The sequence below is a fragment of the Plodia interpunctella genome, chromosome 4 (assembly GCF_027563975.2).
Source record: "Plodia interpunctella isolate USDA-ARS_2022_Savannah chromosome 4, ilPloInte3.2, whole genome shotgun sequence".
NCBI classification, from domain to species: Eukaryota; Metazoa; Arthropoda; class Insecta; order Lepidoptera; family Pyralidae; genus Plodia; species Plodia interpunctella.
Window position 1 is genome coordinate 2338333 of NC_071297.1, and position 15226 is coordinate 2353558.

A 15226-nucleotide genomic window follows, 5' to 3' on the forward strand; every position below is an offset into this window, starting at 1 on the left:
CCAGAAAGATATATAAATGAGGATGATTTCATAAATTAAAACTGTATTGAAATTATATGAAATCGCTGACACAACACAGATATAAACCTTGATACAAATTGTTGTTGAAATGTAGGAAATAATTGACGTGATTTGGTAATTTTTACAAATGTAGCCTGTGAAGTTTGTATTCATATTCATGCGCCAAAATGTCGTTTACAATATGTAGTGAGTGATAGTCGAATACAGGGTTTTATGAAGTATCACAAGCATCGGTTCGTAAAGCTGTGTTTCTATTGGAAATTCTTGAAAGAAAAGATTTTGGTTAAATATTTCAAATGAAAAAGTACATTATGTCGGCATTATGGCAATCCTTTAGAAATATGTGTAAAGGCAAAAGCGGAATGTATATTATCAATAATGCTGTTTGACGTTTTAAACATTGTATAATTGGACCACGTGAAGGCAAAATATAGAGAAAAAATGTAAGCGACCGGCATTGCTGGTTATATTGTGATTTGGAGGCAGATCGTTGTGAGGGATATATTTATTATGTTTAGTGGACGTGAAAAAAGATGGACGCATAGTCAAGAAGGCTACTTTAGAATACCTCTATGTTGCCAACTAGCTGCACATTGGTAACGCGTACGCGCACGCGCTCACACATAGCTTAATTAACATAATTTATACAATATATGATCTTATTCCATGGAATGCAAGCAAATGCATCGATTTAAATTTTTATCTCTTTGAAAATATTTTCTTTTTTAACTAACTACTTTTCTAGTTAATCTAACATTTTTCTTCTTTTTTTTTCTTTCTTTTTTCTTTTTTTTTCTTTTCTTTTTCTTTTTTTTTTCTCCACTGTATCCTCTTATTTTGCTCAGTGCACACATTATACATTTTTAGTATTCCGCCTATCTTTTTATACGCCCATTGCTCATTTAGAAGTTTAAGATCTTAATCTAATCAACTAGATATTCAATAACAGTAAGTTAAACTTGTCACACATCCGATTGTATATTAAAATAGAAGTAGATTTTAGAATTTTGTACGAATAAAAATATTTCGGAGTATTAAAATACGAGATAATTGCTAAAATTGGGGCTTCTAAATTCGTAAAAGTTTGTATATTAACAAAACACATTTTTGTGTGCAAAATATGTAACTTCCAAATGAGTTTTTTTTGTTAACATGTCACAAACAAAGTTTTTGTTTTATGATTTTTCCGACTGTCCTAATTATAATACTTATTTTTAAGTATGAATAGTTATGAACCAGGGCCAATTTCATCAGTTTTCAAATTCTGTTTGATGCATTTGTTTACCAAAACTGTGATATATACTTAGTAGAAATTAAAAACATTGCGTAGGTTTAAAAGAACGAAAGATAGTAACAGTTATGTCCGCTAGTAGTAATTAATGGTCAACACAACTTACTGCCGCGGATCCTGGGTTCGATTCCAACGCGGGCAAATAGTATTTGTGGCCATCGAAACTACGACACGATCTTAGTGCTCACTGTGGGCCGTAGTGTTGTTCATTTATTTTATTTAATTGACCAATTGGTATACTTAATTATTTATCATCAATTCCTAAACATTCCAATTTCATTAAACAAAGAGTTTCATGAAAATACATCTTATGGTGGATCAAATAAATTGGATTGCTCTTCCGTCAGTCTTCCTAAATTTAATGTTTGAGGAGCCTGAACGAAATATTAAAACGGCTAAATTTTATCAAGGCACTTTCTCACAAGTCTTGTGTTACTGTCTCAATACTTTCGAAATATTCACCTACACTTTATACGATTTATGAACCATCATTTTAGTTTTCGAAATAGTATAACGTTTTACAAGTTAATGGCGAGTTGTCGAGATACTTGTCCAAATCTAGTACTTACTCAATCATTTAAAATTGAATATACTATAAATATAATTAACTTAAAAAAACTAAGCATAAGGAGTCATCGCAAGGCGTAGATTTTTATATACATTGTGAATAAAAATAGTATGTGATCAAAATAGCTCCCAAAAAGCAGACTGAATATTTTGACATCGAGGAATTTGAACCACCGATTCAGGACCAAAAGGTCATCGCCAAAGTAATTCTCTAAATTGCATTATCGTATTTTTTGAATAGAGATTGTTTTTTAACATTAGAGACATTTTGAAATACTAATCTTTAGTTAAGTAATCAATGACGCATTTAAAATTAAATATCATTATTTATTGTGTTATATTGAGACAAGTCAGAAAATTGAGTAATCAAAATATTTTTTTCGATATCTTGATGTGGTAAGAATATTGGGAATACTATTATTTTTGATGCCCCATTAAATGCACGCAATCGCTGAGCGGGTTTTATATATTTTTTTTCTAATATAGACGCTATATTTACTACTATGATTATATTATAATGACCTGGATTATTATATACTAAGGATATTTTTGAATCGCATTTTGCTACATCAACTTTAATTTATTTTTATGTAAATCGTGTGTACTTTTATAGCTAAAATTTTATTATACTGATAAATATTTCATTGTTATAAATAAGCTATTTCATACAATATTATTTACTTAGCTGAATTTCGTTATTTTGCTTTAGAAATAACCAGTTCATATATATTTAATGTTTCATATATCAATGTTCTTCGTTAGTTTCAGGCTGATTTTAGGCTAGATTAGTTTGTTTGAATTCAGGTACGTAGCAAACGTTTGTTTGATAAAAAGGAGTATGAACTCAGTTATATGATCTCTAGACCTAAATAATAACTACCAAATAATGTGTAAAGCCCGACTAGAGGCAGTCTCAACACAACGTTACAGTGTCACTTCATTTGCCCCTGATGCGCATGCGCCTTAACGCGAGGCAACTAATGCAACCAAGGCTGCCTCAAGTCCCATACGACTTGGGTCCTTTTTCATTACAATTTGATTAAATGACAAATTTTTATCTCACAGATAAATAGAATTAGATGAATCTGCCTGAAGTTATTTGTCAGTCTCTTAACTCATGTGAAAAACCATTTTTACGCTATCCTTTCGATATGTTACATAGACTATCAGATATTTTAACAGCAAGCAGTGAAACAGGTCCTTAAAGTTATTAAACCCGCTGTAAACATAGAACAAATTTTCAATTCTTTTAGTCACATTGCAACGTTGTAATGTCATGTCTCAATGCATGTTGTTGTGATTGATTCGCTGCAGTTCGAATTGCATACTAAGAATGAGTTGCGCCCGTTGCACCAGTCTTCGAAGTTAACTTTAAACTTTTAAAATGGCGCGGTTTTTCTGCGCAGGTTAAAGTTAACGCCAAATTTGATTGTTGCAACCCACTCAAATAATCATTACGAAAGTAATGCAATGTCCAAAATACCATTAATGTTGTTAGCTTTCACTGTTACTGGTTGTTAGTTTTTGGTTTTATATTAATCCACACTCCTTTTATAAATTAGTCATGATTAGGAAATAATTTCTTACTATCATAAATCATCATCACAACTAGTTGTTATTTTTGAACGTTATTTTCTTTAGTGATCTTATAAAATAAATAGTTTACACTCATTACGAAGGATTAAGATTCTCGTTTCATGTTACTTATTGAGTGTTGTGTAACCAAAAATATAATTTGACAGAAGTTGTAATATTATTACAAGCCTATTGACACGGTAAATATTTATACATTTTGCAACCCTCATATGGGATTATACACTGACATAATCTTAGAGCCACACGAATCGATGTTACAACAGGCTCGCAACGTACCTACTACGTTGTTTGTGATAGCAAGGACGTTTGATAAAGTAAAATAACATTTTGTTCCACCTATTTTATATTTCAACTAGCTTTTGCCAGCGGCATCGCCCGCTTGTACTTCCCTTCTAAACAAAGAAAGTTAATTTTTTCTCATTTATTGTGTATTTATTTTCCAACGTGTCGCTATGAAACCTACTGTAAAATGGTTTTCAATAATTACAATTGCTTATCGTGTCAATAAGGTGATTGGTGATGAAAGAATGTGTGGGCCTGCGCCCTCGGCCATAGCTCGTAGTCGTGTTCGACGGCGCGAGACGATGTATGTGATGGTTGGATGTGATACGGAAGGTAATCGCTAGCCTTAGAATATTTATACATGTGTAAGCTAAATTCCTATATTTTATTAAGACGTCTAGCTCCTAAGTCAGTCTATGTTATTTTTTAAGAAATGCATTACCAATATATTGTGAATTCTCAATATAATTTTGTTTTATTTATTCTCACAGAATAAAACAGTTGAATTTCGTGTAGAAATATAATTATTTTCATGCAATGTACATTACAATAAAAGCAATTAACAAAAATAAATAACATTTACAAATATAATATGAAAACAAGTACAAACTAATTAAAAAATAGCACCTTATGTCTATGTTCTTACAGTTTACGAATTATTGCAAATGGACAAAATCTTATTTCTACTACTATCAGATCAAGCCTATAAATATGAGATTACTTAAATACTGCACTGGGGAATGTAGAAGTCTCATTTGTATTCTATCAAACATATACATCTACTTTTAAAACCTAAGGACGGACACAGTTACATATCTACATTTGAAATGCCACAAGTACATTTAAACACAAATAGATAAAAAATTAACTAACTAAAAATCTTAACCTTGAGCTAACGATTTTATACGTTCTAAAGATTGAAAAGATCATCCGTTCAGCGACATACAGACACTTTCATTTGTTTGGTGGATAAAACTTATACACACCCATACAGGAGTGCCTGTATGGGTGTATAAGGATTCATTATTAACTACAATGTCGATAATAATGTCAAAATTTACATAAATACATAATGCCGGCTATACACTAACGGCAAAATGTTCGCCAAATTCTGGCGGATTCGGCATTCATTGCTTGTTCATTGCGGTAATTAAAAGCTCTCATACAAACTACGCAATGTTCATTAATTCGCATCGGCATCTGTCCCGAGTACGGCGATAGTGTGTAACCGGCAAATGATATATAGGGTTACTTGTAAAACATCAGAAACCAGCACTATTTAGAACTTGAAGCGCATCGAGTGCGAACGCATATACAAAACATAGTCGATATAAGATCATAGATCGAGAAAAATACTTGAAAAATATTTTTACACGACACTGTTACTCTGTAACTCGTGAAAGTACGTATGCGTGTGCATGCATTGACAGTAATATGTATTATTCTTTTAAAAGAAGTATTTATAATGCAGATTCGCATAAAATATGATTGTATTAAAAAAAACGAATATTGCGAATGTGAGTTATTGATGGACGCTGTTGTAATTATTTATGCATTAGAAATTGTATTTTATTATCGTCGTAGGCAGGTGTCGTATAAAGCACCACGTATCACACGAAAGAAAGTACGATTCACAACTCGTGTGTTTGCGACCCTCGACTAACGTCTCGGATCTCAACACACACCCTCAAATCTGTGACTTTCATTTATCGGTGAACAATGTACTATTTATCCTATGTATGTTCAAAACTCACGTTGTTTAAGGCATTAACTACTCCTCCCAGGTTGTTTTACAAGTAACCCTGTACACAATATATACCTTATGTACAAGTTTCCTCGTGTCATACGCAACGTATCTGAACCCTTATAATCAGCACATCATCTCTCACAAATCCATTGGCTAACACATCCTTCACCGCCGCGTACTCCGTAAACCCAAAACCTCTTCGACATATATCCGTGGCAGGCTTCTGGAACGCTATCAATGAGGAATTGGACATCATAGTGTCTTTCTGTGTTTTGTCCGGGTCGTATTGGTTGACCATAGTGAAGGATATCCGGCCGTTGAAGGGCCAGTCCAAGCAGTCGTCGAATTCTGACTTCATCATGTGCACGTGCAGGGCGAAGCAGAGCGGGTTCTGGGGGGAGATGTTGAGGCGGACGCAGAACCTGCAACAACAGTGATTACAGTGCGACGAAGAGTCGAAATATCCTTCCATAGTAAAAAAAAATCTGTTCCATTAAAATTTTTTGACGTGAAAACGTTCATGTAACGTCTTAATTTCCGAATAAATGCTTGACTTTGAAATCCCAACCTAGTGTATTGTTAATGATATATTTTTTAGTTTTCGCCAATATTTAAACAGTGACAAAATTAAATGTGATTGTGGCGCTAGCGTGCAGTAGTTGTCCCTAAATGCAAACTAGCACTAAGCCCCCTGATCTTTCCAGAAAGATTGGTCTATTTTCTTCAACAGTCTACTTGTCCTGAATTAATCCCAACTAATATTATAAATGCGAAAGTAAGTTTATTTGTTACCTCTTCACGCATTATCTACTGAACCGATTGTTATGAAATTTGGTACACGGGTAGAAAATAACCTGGAATAACACACAGGGTACTATTTATCCTGAAATTCCTACGGGAGCGAAGTCTCGAACCACAGGTAGTAGTAAATAATATTCACCTGTAACCGTTAGGAGTGGTGTAGAACGCCGGGCTGTAGAGCATACTGTTGTGGTTCTTGAGCATCTGTTCGAGCCTCGCGCTGAAGTTGTCGATCTTCCAGATATAGTTGCCCATGCAGTACCGCACGTTGTTGTGTTTCATCAGCGCCGATATAGTCGAAACCTGACACAATCACTACATAGTACAAAACGAAGTTGCTTCCCGCTATCTGTCTGTCCCTATGTATGCTTAGATTTTAACTATACAGATTTTGATGCAGTTTTTTTTATAGATATAGTGATATAGTGATTCAAAAGGAAGGTTAGGGGTATAAATTAGTATGGTTTTATCTGAGCGAAGCCGGGACGGGTCGCTAGTTTTATTATAATAAAATTATCAAATCATAACAATTTGATAAAAATGACTTATCTTCTTCTTTCTCCAGGAGGAAAAAAACTTAAAATTGTCAACTTTTGTAGAGATTCTAAGAAAGCGATCCCTAACCCCAAAAATTAAGATTCGGCTGCCTGACTTTTTGCAAATGTTGGTCTCTCAGCTGTCAAGGCTTTTTATCCTTTTCATAAGGTTTTCACCATTAATTTGTTTGTCTAAAATTACTGAGTTGAGTCGGGTACAAATATTATCTAAAAAGGTACAAGCACGTACAGTATATAAATTTTGTAGAGTTGAAAATCGATTTAATTTCGTGAAGTGTAAGAAAGAAATACATTCCATACTTGCTTGGTGAGATTGGCGATTATAATATCCTGTTCACGGTTACGTTGCTCCAGTATAACCACACGCTCAAACACGGATCTGAAATAAGTTTTTTTACAAAAATGATGTTTTTGCAAGCTTTTCGCGTCCACCAAGTTATCTTATGTTATTCCTTATTAAGTGGAACATAAGGTCTACCTTATAAGCGCACTAGTATTATTGAGAGGCGCCGTTGAGGACTGTGGGTCGTTCTTGTCCGGGGCTTCCCACAGAGTCATGGCCTCTTGTTCCTTCGCGTCGGTGTTGGCGTTCGCCATGTCGTTGTTCATTTTCAGCTCGGAATATGCGTTCATTAGTAACTGAAATAATTTTAAGTACACTTAACATACCATTATAAATGTGAAAGTTGTGAGGAAGGATGTATGTATGTTCCTCTTTCACATAAGTCTATATTTTTATAGAACAGGACGGCAAAGGAGCAATCGTTTCACCTGATGGTAAGTGATCACCGCTGCACAGAAATAACTGCAATGTCAGGAGTATCACAGGAGCATTGCCAGCTTTTCAAGTATTTTTTTTTGTAGTCATTGTCAAAGTAAAAAACATTTATTGCAAAATCTGTGTTGTACATGGTAAATATAAGTAAGAGTTTCAACAGATTGCTCTTTCAGGCATGCAATATTTTTCAATAACGAAATTATCAATTTATTATAGTATTATCTTAATTTTAATAAAATTGCATTTACATATAACCATAAGAATGGTTTTTAAATCTTAGAGTTTTTTATTGTTTTTAGTATCATAATCAATATTACTCTGTACAATGGTACTCATCATATCATAGAATGTAGTAGTGGTTAAATGACAATATGCCTTGACAGGGGCCCGATTCTCACGCAATAGTACTTTTTCAGTGTGTTCGAAGTTATCCCTTCTTCTGAAAAGTTGGAACGTTCTAAAGAACTCGTATTCTGGTGCACCATAGAACATTTACCAATCCAACTATCAGTTGGGCACGGCATAGACAATATTTACGTTTCGTTTTCGGCGTTACGTAAAATTATCTTGAAGTAAAATTTTAAACAAAGAAAACTCATTTAATTTATTTTTCATTAAAATACAACATATATAAAAAAGTACATAGCAAGTATGAAACAGGTAGAATTTTAAATATTTCGTGACGTACATTGAATAAACGGAATGCTGAAACTGTCAAGTCAATACGTCTTTGTCATTATTATTTTCATTGAGTTTTTTGCTTTTAAATATTTTGTTTGTTTTTTCTTACTTTTTGTTAGGTTTGGTAATATTAATATTCCTAGTTATGGATCAAAATAAAGATCAAAACGGCAAAAAATATGCAAGTGCGGAACAGAAGCGCTGTCTTAGACATCTTGTGGAAGGTCTTTAAGCGAAAATGCTTCATTTTTTTTTTACTAGTGTGAACTTTTTTCTATTGCTCGAATCGGGCTCCTGATAGGCAATGGAAGCCAGGAATTGTCGTACATTGTCGTCATACAATATACAATTTGTTTTTGAGATTTACCCGATTCGACCTGTTGGAGAATAGCCAATTTTCTGATAAAGAGAGACATACAAAACTTACACTCAAATGTTTCTGCGTGTTTGTGTCCAAATGTTCGTGCATGTCCTGCTGGCGATGGAAGGTCTCCCGGCAGCCGAGCGCGCGGAAGGCGCAGAGCGCGGGCTGCGCGTGCGCCGCGCGCTGCGCGCACGACTCCACGTGCTCGTCCAGCTCCAGCGGGCTCACCTTGGCGGTGCATCCTGAAATGTTCAGGCTCATACTTTATTTGGGTTACCATCACATACAATTTGAAGTATATTGGTAAAGAATTTAGGAACTCGTGAAACTAATTTTATTTTTAGAATAGTTTGAAATTATTGACATTCAACAAACCAGAGTTTATCCAAAAACATGCATGCGGGCCTTAGTATTGTTTGAAGTATACTGATTGTTTGAAGATAACTGTGGTATAAAAAGTGCTGCTTAATTATCATAATTTGCTATTTTAACCTTTACTAGCATATGGACAACCCAGCCGCTGCTCCAGGATCTCCCTCTTGGTATAGTTGTCAGGGAATATGTCGATCTTCATGCTCAGGTTTATGTTGTCTATGGGGCAGTGACCACTGCTCCTGTAATAGACAAATTATAATAAAATAAGAGGAAACTAATAAAAAAGGAAAATTTTTTCTCCAATGGATTTTTTTCATGATATAAGTACCTTTTTGTATTTTCATAGAGCCCCATGGCTCCACAAAGCATCTGCTATATGGCTTCACAGAGAACCTCTATGAGAACCACTAGCCTAAACAATGTCATCTGACCAGTGGGCTAAAACAGCATAATCCTTGTTTACATATTATAAAACAAAGTCCTCTGCCACGTCTGTCTGTTTGTGATACACAAAAACTACTGCACAGACTTTCATACGGTTTTCATTAATAGATAGTGTGATTCCTGAAGAAGGTTTAGGTGTATGATTTATTGTGTTTTTTAACTGAGCAAAGCCGGGGCAGGCCTCAAATAGATTATAAAATTACTGCTTACTGGATCCAAGGAGTGATACAGCTTTTGCAGAACTTGTGTCCACATGTGGTGATAACAGGGTCTCGGAGCCAGTTAAGGCACATTGGACATTCATATCGTGATTCGGGCTGGTTAAGAAGATCAGCATCGGTCAAGGAAGAGATTCCAATGGGCTGAAACATTAAATTGATAATCAATTTTAGTCAAAAGCAGAGATTATAAAATCCTGTCAAGATGGACTAATTCACATTTTTTTAAATACAATCATAATTTGGGGTTTCAGATTTAAGCCATAACATGTCCTGTAAGACAATGCTTCTTGCTAATTTTATCATTCTGAGATAAAGGGTTTTGACAGAAGGATTGTGAATGTGATTTTTTGAGGTACAGAACCCTAAAATTATAGCTGAATAAATGTTAACTTACATAAAATTCTATTTATTACATAAAATTTAAAAACATAATTATGTTTTTAAATTTTAATATATTGATTTCACACTAAGAAAACTAATAATTAGCTTTCTGTTACTAAGCTTAGATCAAGTTTCTACCGAAAAATTTTCCTATAAAATATCCTTGTGTGTCCACTGTTCTGTCCAAAGCCACTCTCTCACTCACACTCTTGTCCAGTTAGGTCCCAATGTTAGGCTTTGCTCGTCCTTCTACCTTGTTGTAGGGCAACCTCACTTTCTTTGACCATCTCTGGGTTACCAGTGGGTTATCTGTTTACTCCAATTATTTGACTGACATCTCAGCATATGACCTGTCCAGCCCCACTTCAGATGGTCGATGCGATAGAGTATGTCGGTAACTTTGGTTCTTTTTCTTATTTATATTAAAAAGGAAACCTTATTATAAAGTCAACCAAAAATTCATACAGGACAAGGTAATTTTCAGGCTGCATGTTGTTGTATAGGTACTTACTGCAATTCCCTCTGAAGCATTTTTCGTTCTCTGTGGCTCCATAGTGTTCAACAAGCTGAAATTTGGTAAATAGGTAGGTTTTAATGAGTAATCATTACCCAGTTTGTATAGTCATCATATGAACTTGAACTATGCCAGTGTTTGCTTGATCGAGTAATAACTATATTTCTTTGAAATGTACACACTATAGTAGGTAAAACAATTTGTAATTGCAAATCTGTTGCCTATTATTTACCTACCTATTTGATTTACACACCCAATTTGTTCAATTTATAGGTAGGTACTACCTACGAGTACCTACTAATTCTATATGACGACATGACGACTGACAAATCATATGTCACTGTCACTCCATAATGCACATTGTCATTTTTGTTTTATTTTCACTTTATCATCACCATGGCTTTCACTGACAGCGTTTCGGAGAATCTATAGTGGCAACAGAAACAAATTACGATTGGTTTGGATCATGGAATTACAATTAAATGGTGGTCAAATTAAACCTTACCATATTTCTACATTACCTATAATAATTATAATAAATAAAATCTGCATAGTAATTATGATATCATATAATGCATAATTACCTACAAATGTACGATGCAATGCATTACCTACTTAATCTCGATCAATTTGGGGTTATCATTAAATTCAGTTCACGTAAATCACGAACCATTATGTTTTATGGCACAAACTGACAAAATGATTCTAAAGTATGTCTAGAGTTTTTCCTAAAGTTAAACAACTGTTGTGCTTGTTCCTCTTGTTACTTATAATTCCAAAGGAGGGTATTACGAACACACTAACCGTGCCAACGAATTATGTCAGAAACTAGAGAGCTCCAAATCTGATTCATAAGCGCAATGTGTATCTCAAATTTTACAATTCTTGGCACCTAGCCGTCCATTGTATTCTGTTCCGCTTGTACCTAATTTGAATACGTATAGGTATCATTATAAGATAATTCTTTATTCATTTCAAGTTTCGATCGAATTGTGTAACAAAATAGCGTCTTCCTCACATGCTGTATGCTGTGTCTTCACCTGTGTTAAAAAGTTGCAAGGTGCATGGCCAAGACTTATTGCCATCTGTACTGCTTTATATGAAAACGAAAGGGCACGATAGTTCATAGTTTCGTAGTCTGCAGTTGAATGATATCGCTTGGGTAATGTTTAGAAAGTTTTGTTCATGCAATTATATAGGTAAGGGATGAAAGTTTACTAGTCGCAAATGGTCACATGGGTGAGTGGAGACCACGGTGAACAAAGGAGACCAGAGCAAACAAAGGAGTCGAATATATATTCACCTAGATGTATCACTTGGGTGATATGAGTACGAAGTGAAAAGAGGACACGAGTGATGAAATGAGGATCGAAATTCCAAATCTTTTTTTGTTCACCCAGCTGCAATAAAAAATAAACCATCGTGTATCCTGTTGTGACAAGATTCGTTGTAAGTCGTTTAAGCAAAATGGTTAACTACAAACGGTATGTGAAGAAACTGATGAAAATAAACAAGGGCGCTGTCTCCAGTTGGCTGATGGCAACACTGAGTGTCATCAACCAATCTTGTCCATTTGGTATTGCAATGGCAAAAAATGTAAGTAGTTCGTTGAAAATCCGTTTTCTTCACTCTATTGACGGACTGTAGGTGTTTTATACATAGGTATGTTCTTTGAGGTAGATAGATAGGTAAGTAGGTACTCTTAATTCGAATAAAAAAATAACGTTATGGTCAATGATTCTAACATCGGGTAGTCTTAAATAATACATCAAATTATTTTTGCATCACTAAGCCATAACTTAAATACGTCAAAAAAATAATTCTCCTACTTTACAATTCAGATAAATTCCAGTCCGGACCTTGCATAATATTACGTAGGTACTTAAGTACTTATTTATGATGAATAAATTACTCAAATTATGTAATCCTGACATGGACTGGTCCTACCAAGACTGGTTTGTCGCCACGAGATGGAGAATTCAGATTTCTGGGTCAAATATCAATATTTTTTAACAGGAATGATAGTAGAAGATAACGCCGTATCAGTGGTGTCGAAAAGAAGAAGCAGAAACTTATGAAACGTAGATAAGTACAAATGCTGGCTTTATGACGACAAGGATAATACCTACGCGTGCCAATGGTCTGACAACTAACGACGCCCGTGGAAAGAACGTGGTAAGTGGAGAAGAAAAAGAAGTTCAGCGGACTCTAAGCTCAGAATAATAAATAAATAAATAATAAATACATTACGACAAATCATACGATTGAGCTAGCCCCAAAGTAAGTTCGAGACTTGAGTTATGGGATACTAACTCAACGTTACTATATTTTATAACAAATACATATATAGATAAACATCCAAGACCCGGGCCAATCAGAAAAAGATCATTTTCGATCATGACCCGACCGGGGATCGAACCCGGGACCTCACGTTTCAGTGGCAAGAACTTCCACTGCGCCACCGAGGTCATCAAATCTTTGTGACTGAGAATCAATATAACATGTAGCATCCTTACATATTACAAAACAACGTCTTCGGCTTCGTCTGTCTGTTCGCGACAGGTGAACTTTAAAACGATTGCTCTTTTATTTTCTTTAATGTCTTCAGTGTGATTGAGTAAGGTTTATATGTATTACTTAATTTATTATATTTTTACCCGTGCGAAGTCGGGACGGGCCGCTAGTACAATATACCAATGCTATGTAAAAATCTGTCTTCTTTAACAACTACTAGTTACAACTGTAAACTTACAAGCCGTTTACGTTACAACTACAGAAAGCTCAATTAATAGCGTAGATAACATCGCGTTATGTAATATTTAAATTATCCGGCGTTTTATCGTAAAAACAGATAATCAACATCTCTAGATGAGTGTACTACTTCAAAAGTAGTGATTAGGGTTCTATAGGCAGTATAGTTCAAAGACTTCTTTCGTCTATATTTCCGTCTAACTATACTTTTGGTGAGGTAATGTTAAAGGGATATTAAAATTGATTCAGAAAATAGATTAGTTATGGTACCTATTAAGATGTAGTAAGAAGGGATTTTGTTAGTTGTTACCTAACACTTCCTAAACAAATCCCTTCTTACATGTATTTTGTTAATTTTAAATCTAGACTCTCTCCTTCTCTTGCTATATGCCCGCTCATCTCACCGTAACAGCAATAATTACGATAACAATACCAGTTAAGCTTTACATTCTTGTACGGAACCAATTCTAGTAATGGCAGTCGCATCTGTTTTTTTCTTGCTGTTCGGTCGATCAACTTTAACGGGACCGAACTTGAAATCCTACTGCTTTACTATCGAATGACCTTTAACGGGTCTTCAATCTCAAGCACTGGATCCTAGGACCAGTTGCGGAAAAGATGTGTGTATGTATATGTCTTCATAGGTACATCGAGTTATAATGCATTATCACATTATGAGTACTAGAGAAAATACGGCGTTGGCAAGTAATTAGAGACGTTGGCTCCTGTTACAGACTGGCGCGGTCTCTAGGCCATTTTTGATTTCTGGGCAGTCTCGATCAATCCCAAAACAAAAAAGAATATCTGAACAGTATATAGTGTGTCCTATATATGTTCATTCGCTTCAGGACAACATTTCACACAGTATCAAATGATATCAATACACTATTTAGGGACTGGGGGATTATGATAGCTCTAAAGGCCTACCACGCAACTACAAACAGGTAGCACGTTACTAACGTCCACATGTTATCTCTTTTCACATATCGTGTACGCATCGTGTAAAAAAGAGAGAATATGTGGACGCAATAACGTGCTACGTGTTTTATGCTTCATGGTAATCCCCCTGGTAATAAATCACGCGGTTCACTGCTTAAATGTATAGTCACAGTTTCTCCATTATTACCGATTCCCACCCACATCACCTTAACCCTTCAGTGTACGAGATAAATCTAACTAAACAAACAGAGAAGCTAGTGTGATATTGTACAGGCAACCGCAATTAAAATTACTGGACATGGAACTTTCTGTGAAGGAAATAGGTGCGAATTTGTAATGCTTGTTGTGTAATGTGCTTGACGGTATCTACGTAGTTTTTTAGACGCTAATGGCCAAAACTAACAATCACGACGCTTTACAATGTTTGTCAAAAGTTGTGGTAGTATTACGTGTGCTGTTTTGCTCTATATGTATCTCAACTAATATTATAAATGCGAAAGTGAGTGCTTTTTTTGGTATGAACTATTTACTCAACCAATTTCATAGGTATAGTCAGGACTAACGGAGGACATGGACCTGTTAGCCCAGAAAAAGTGATTACTGTTCTCGTGGGAAAAACTAATGAAAACAGTAAATAGATTGTCTTATCCCCTTATACCACATTACACTTGCTTCTTTTAATTTGAATAAAAAAATGAAATGTTAAGTACATTTTCCTTCTGGAGATATATTACCTTCTTCTGGAGACCTTTAAAAATTAACTGTTGCTTTTACCAACAGACAACATATTCGTACATATTCGTTTGCCTATAGGTAATTTTAAAAAAATCTCAGCACGCACGACTAATATTTTGACAAGAAAAAAACTAGTTGTACAAACAGCTGACACGCAATAAGTGCCAGAGGTAGCATTGCC

General features: G+C 34.9%; 1 protein-coding gene across 3 annotated transcripts; it reads right to left on the minus strand.

Moving 5' to 3' along the window:
* Positions 1 to 777: 777 nt before the first annotated feature.
* Positions 778 to 11356, minus strand: LOC128669454 (TNF receptor-associated factor 6). 3 transcript variants are annotated; one of them, XM_053744308.1, is made up of 10 exons: positions 11232 to 11356; positions 10857 to 11046; positions 10618 to 10672; positions 9715 to 9866; positions 9178 to 9299; positions 8749 to 8927; positions 7341 to 7501; positions 7163 to 7241; positions 6445 to 6608; positions 778 to 5926 (listed from the first exon to the last, which is right to left on the minus strand). In XM_053744308.1, exons 3-10 carry the CDS (start codon positions 10657 to 10659, stop codon positions 5599 to 5601), a joined length of 1227 nt encoding a protein of 408 aa, XP_053600283.1. In that variant the 5' UTR covers positions 10660 to 10672; positions 10857 to 11046; positions 11232 to 11356; the 3' UTR covers positions 778 to 5598. The 3 variants fall into 3 exon arrangements, with proteins under 3 accessions (XP_053600283.1, XP_053600284.1, XP_053600285.1); XM_053744309.1 differs by lacking the exon at positions 10857 to 11046; XM_053744310.1 differs by lacking the exons at positions 10618 to 10672; positions 10857 to 11046; positions 11232 to 11356 and adding an exon at positions 10716 to 10828.
* Positions 11357 to 15226: the final 3870 nt, after the last annotated feature.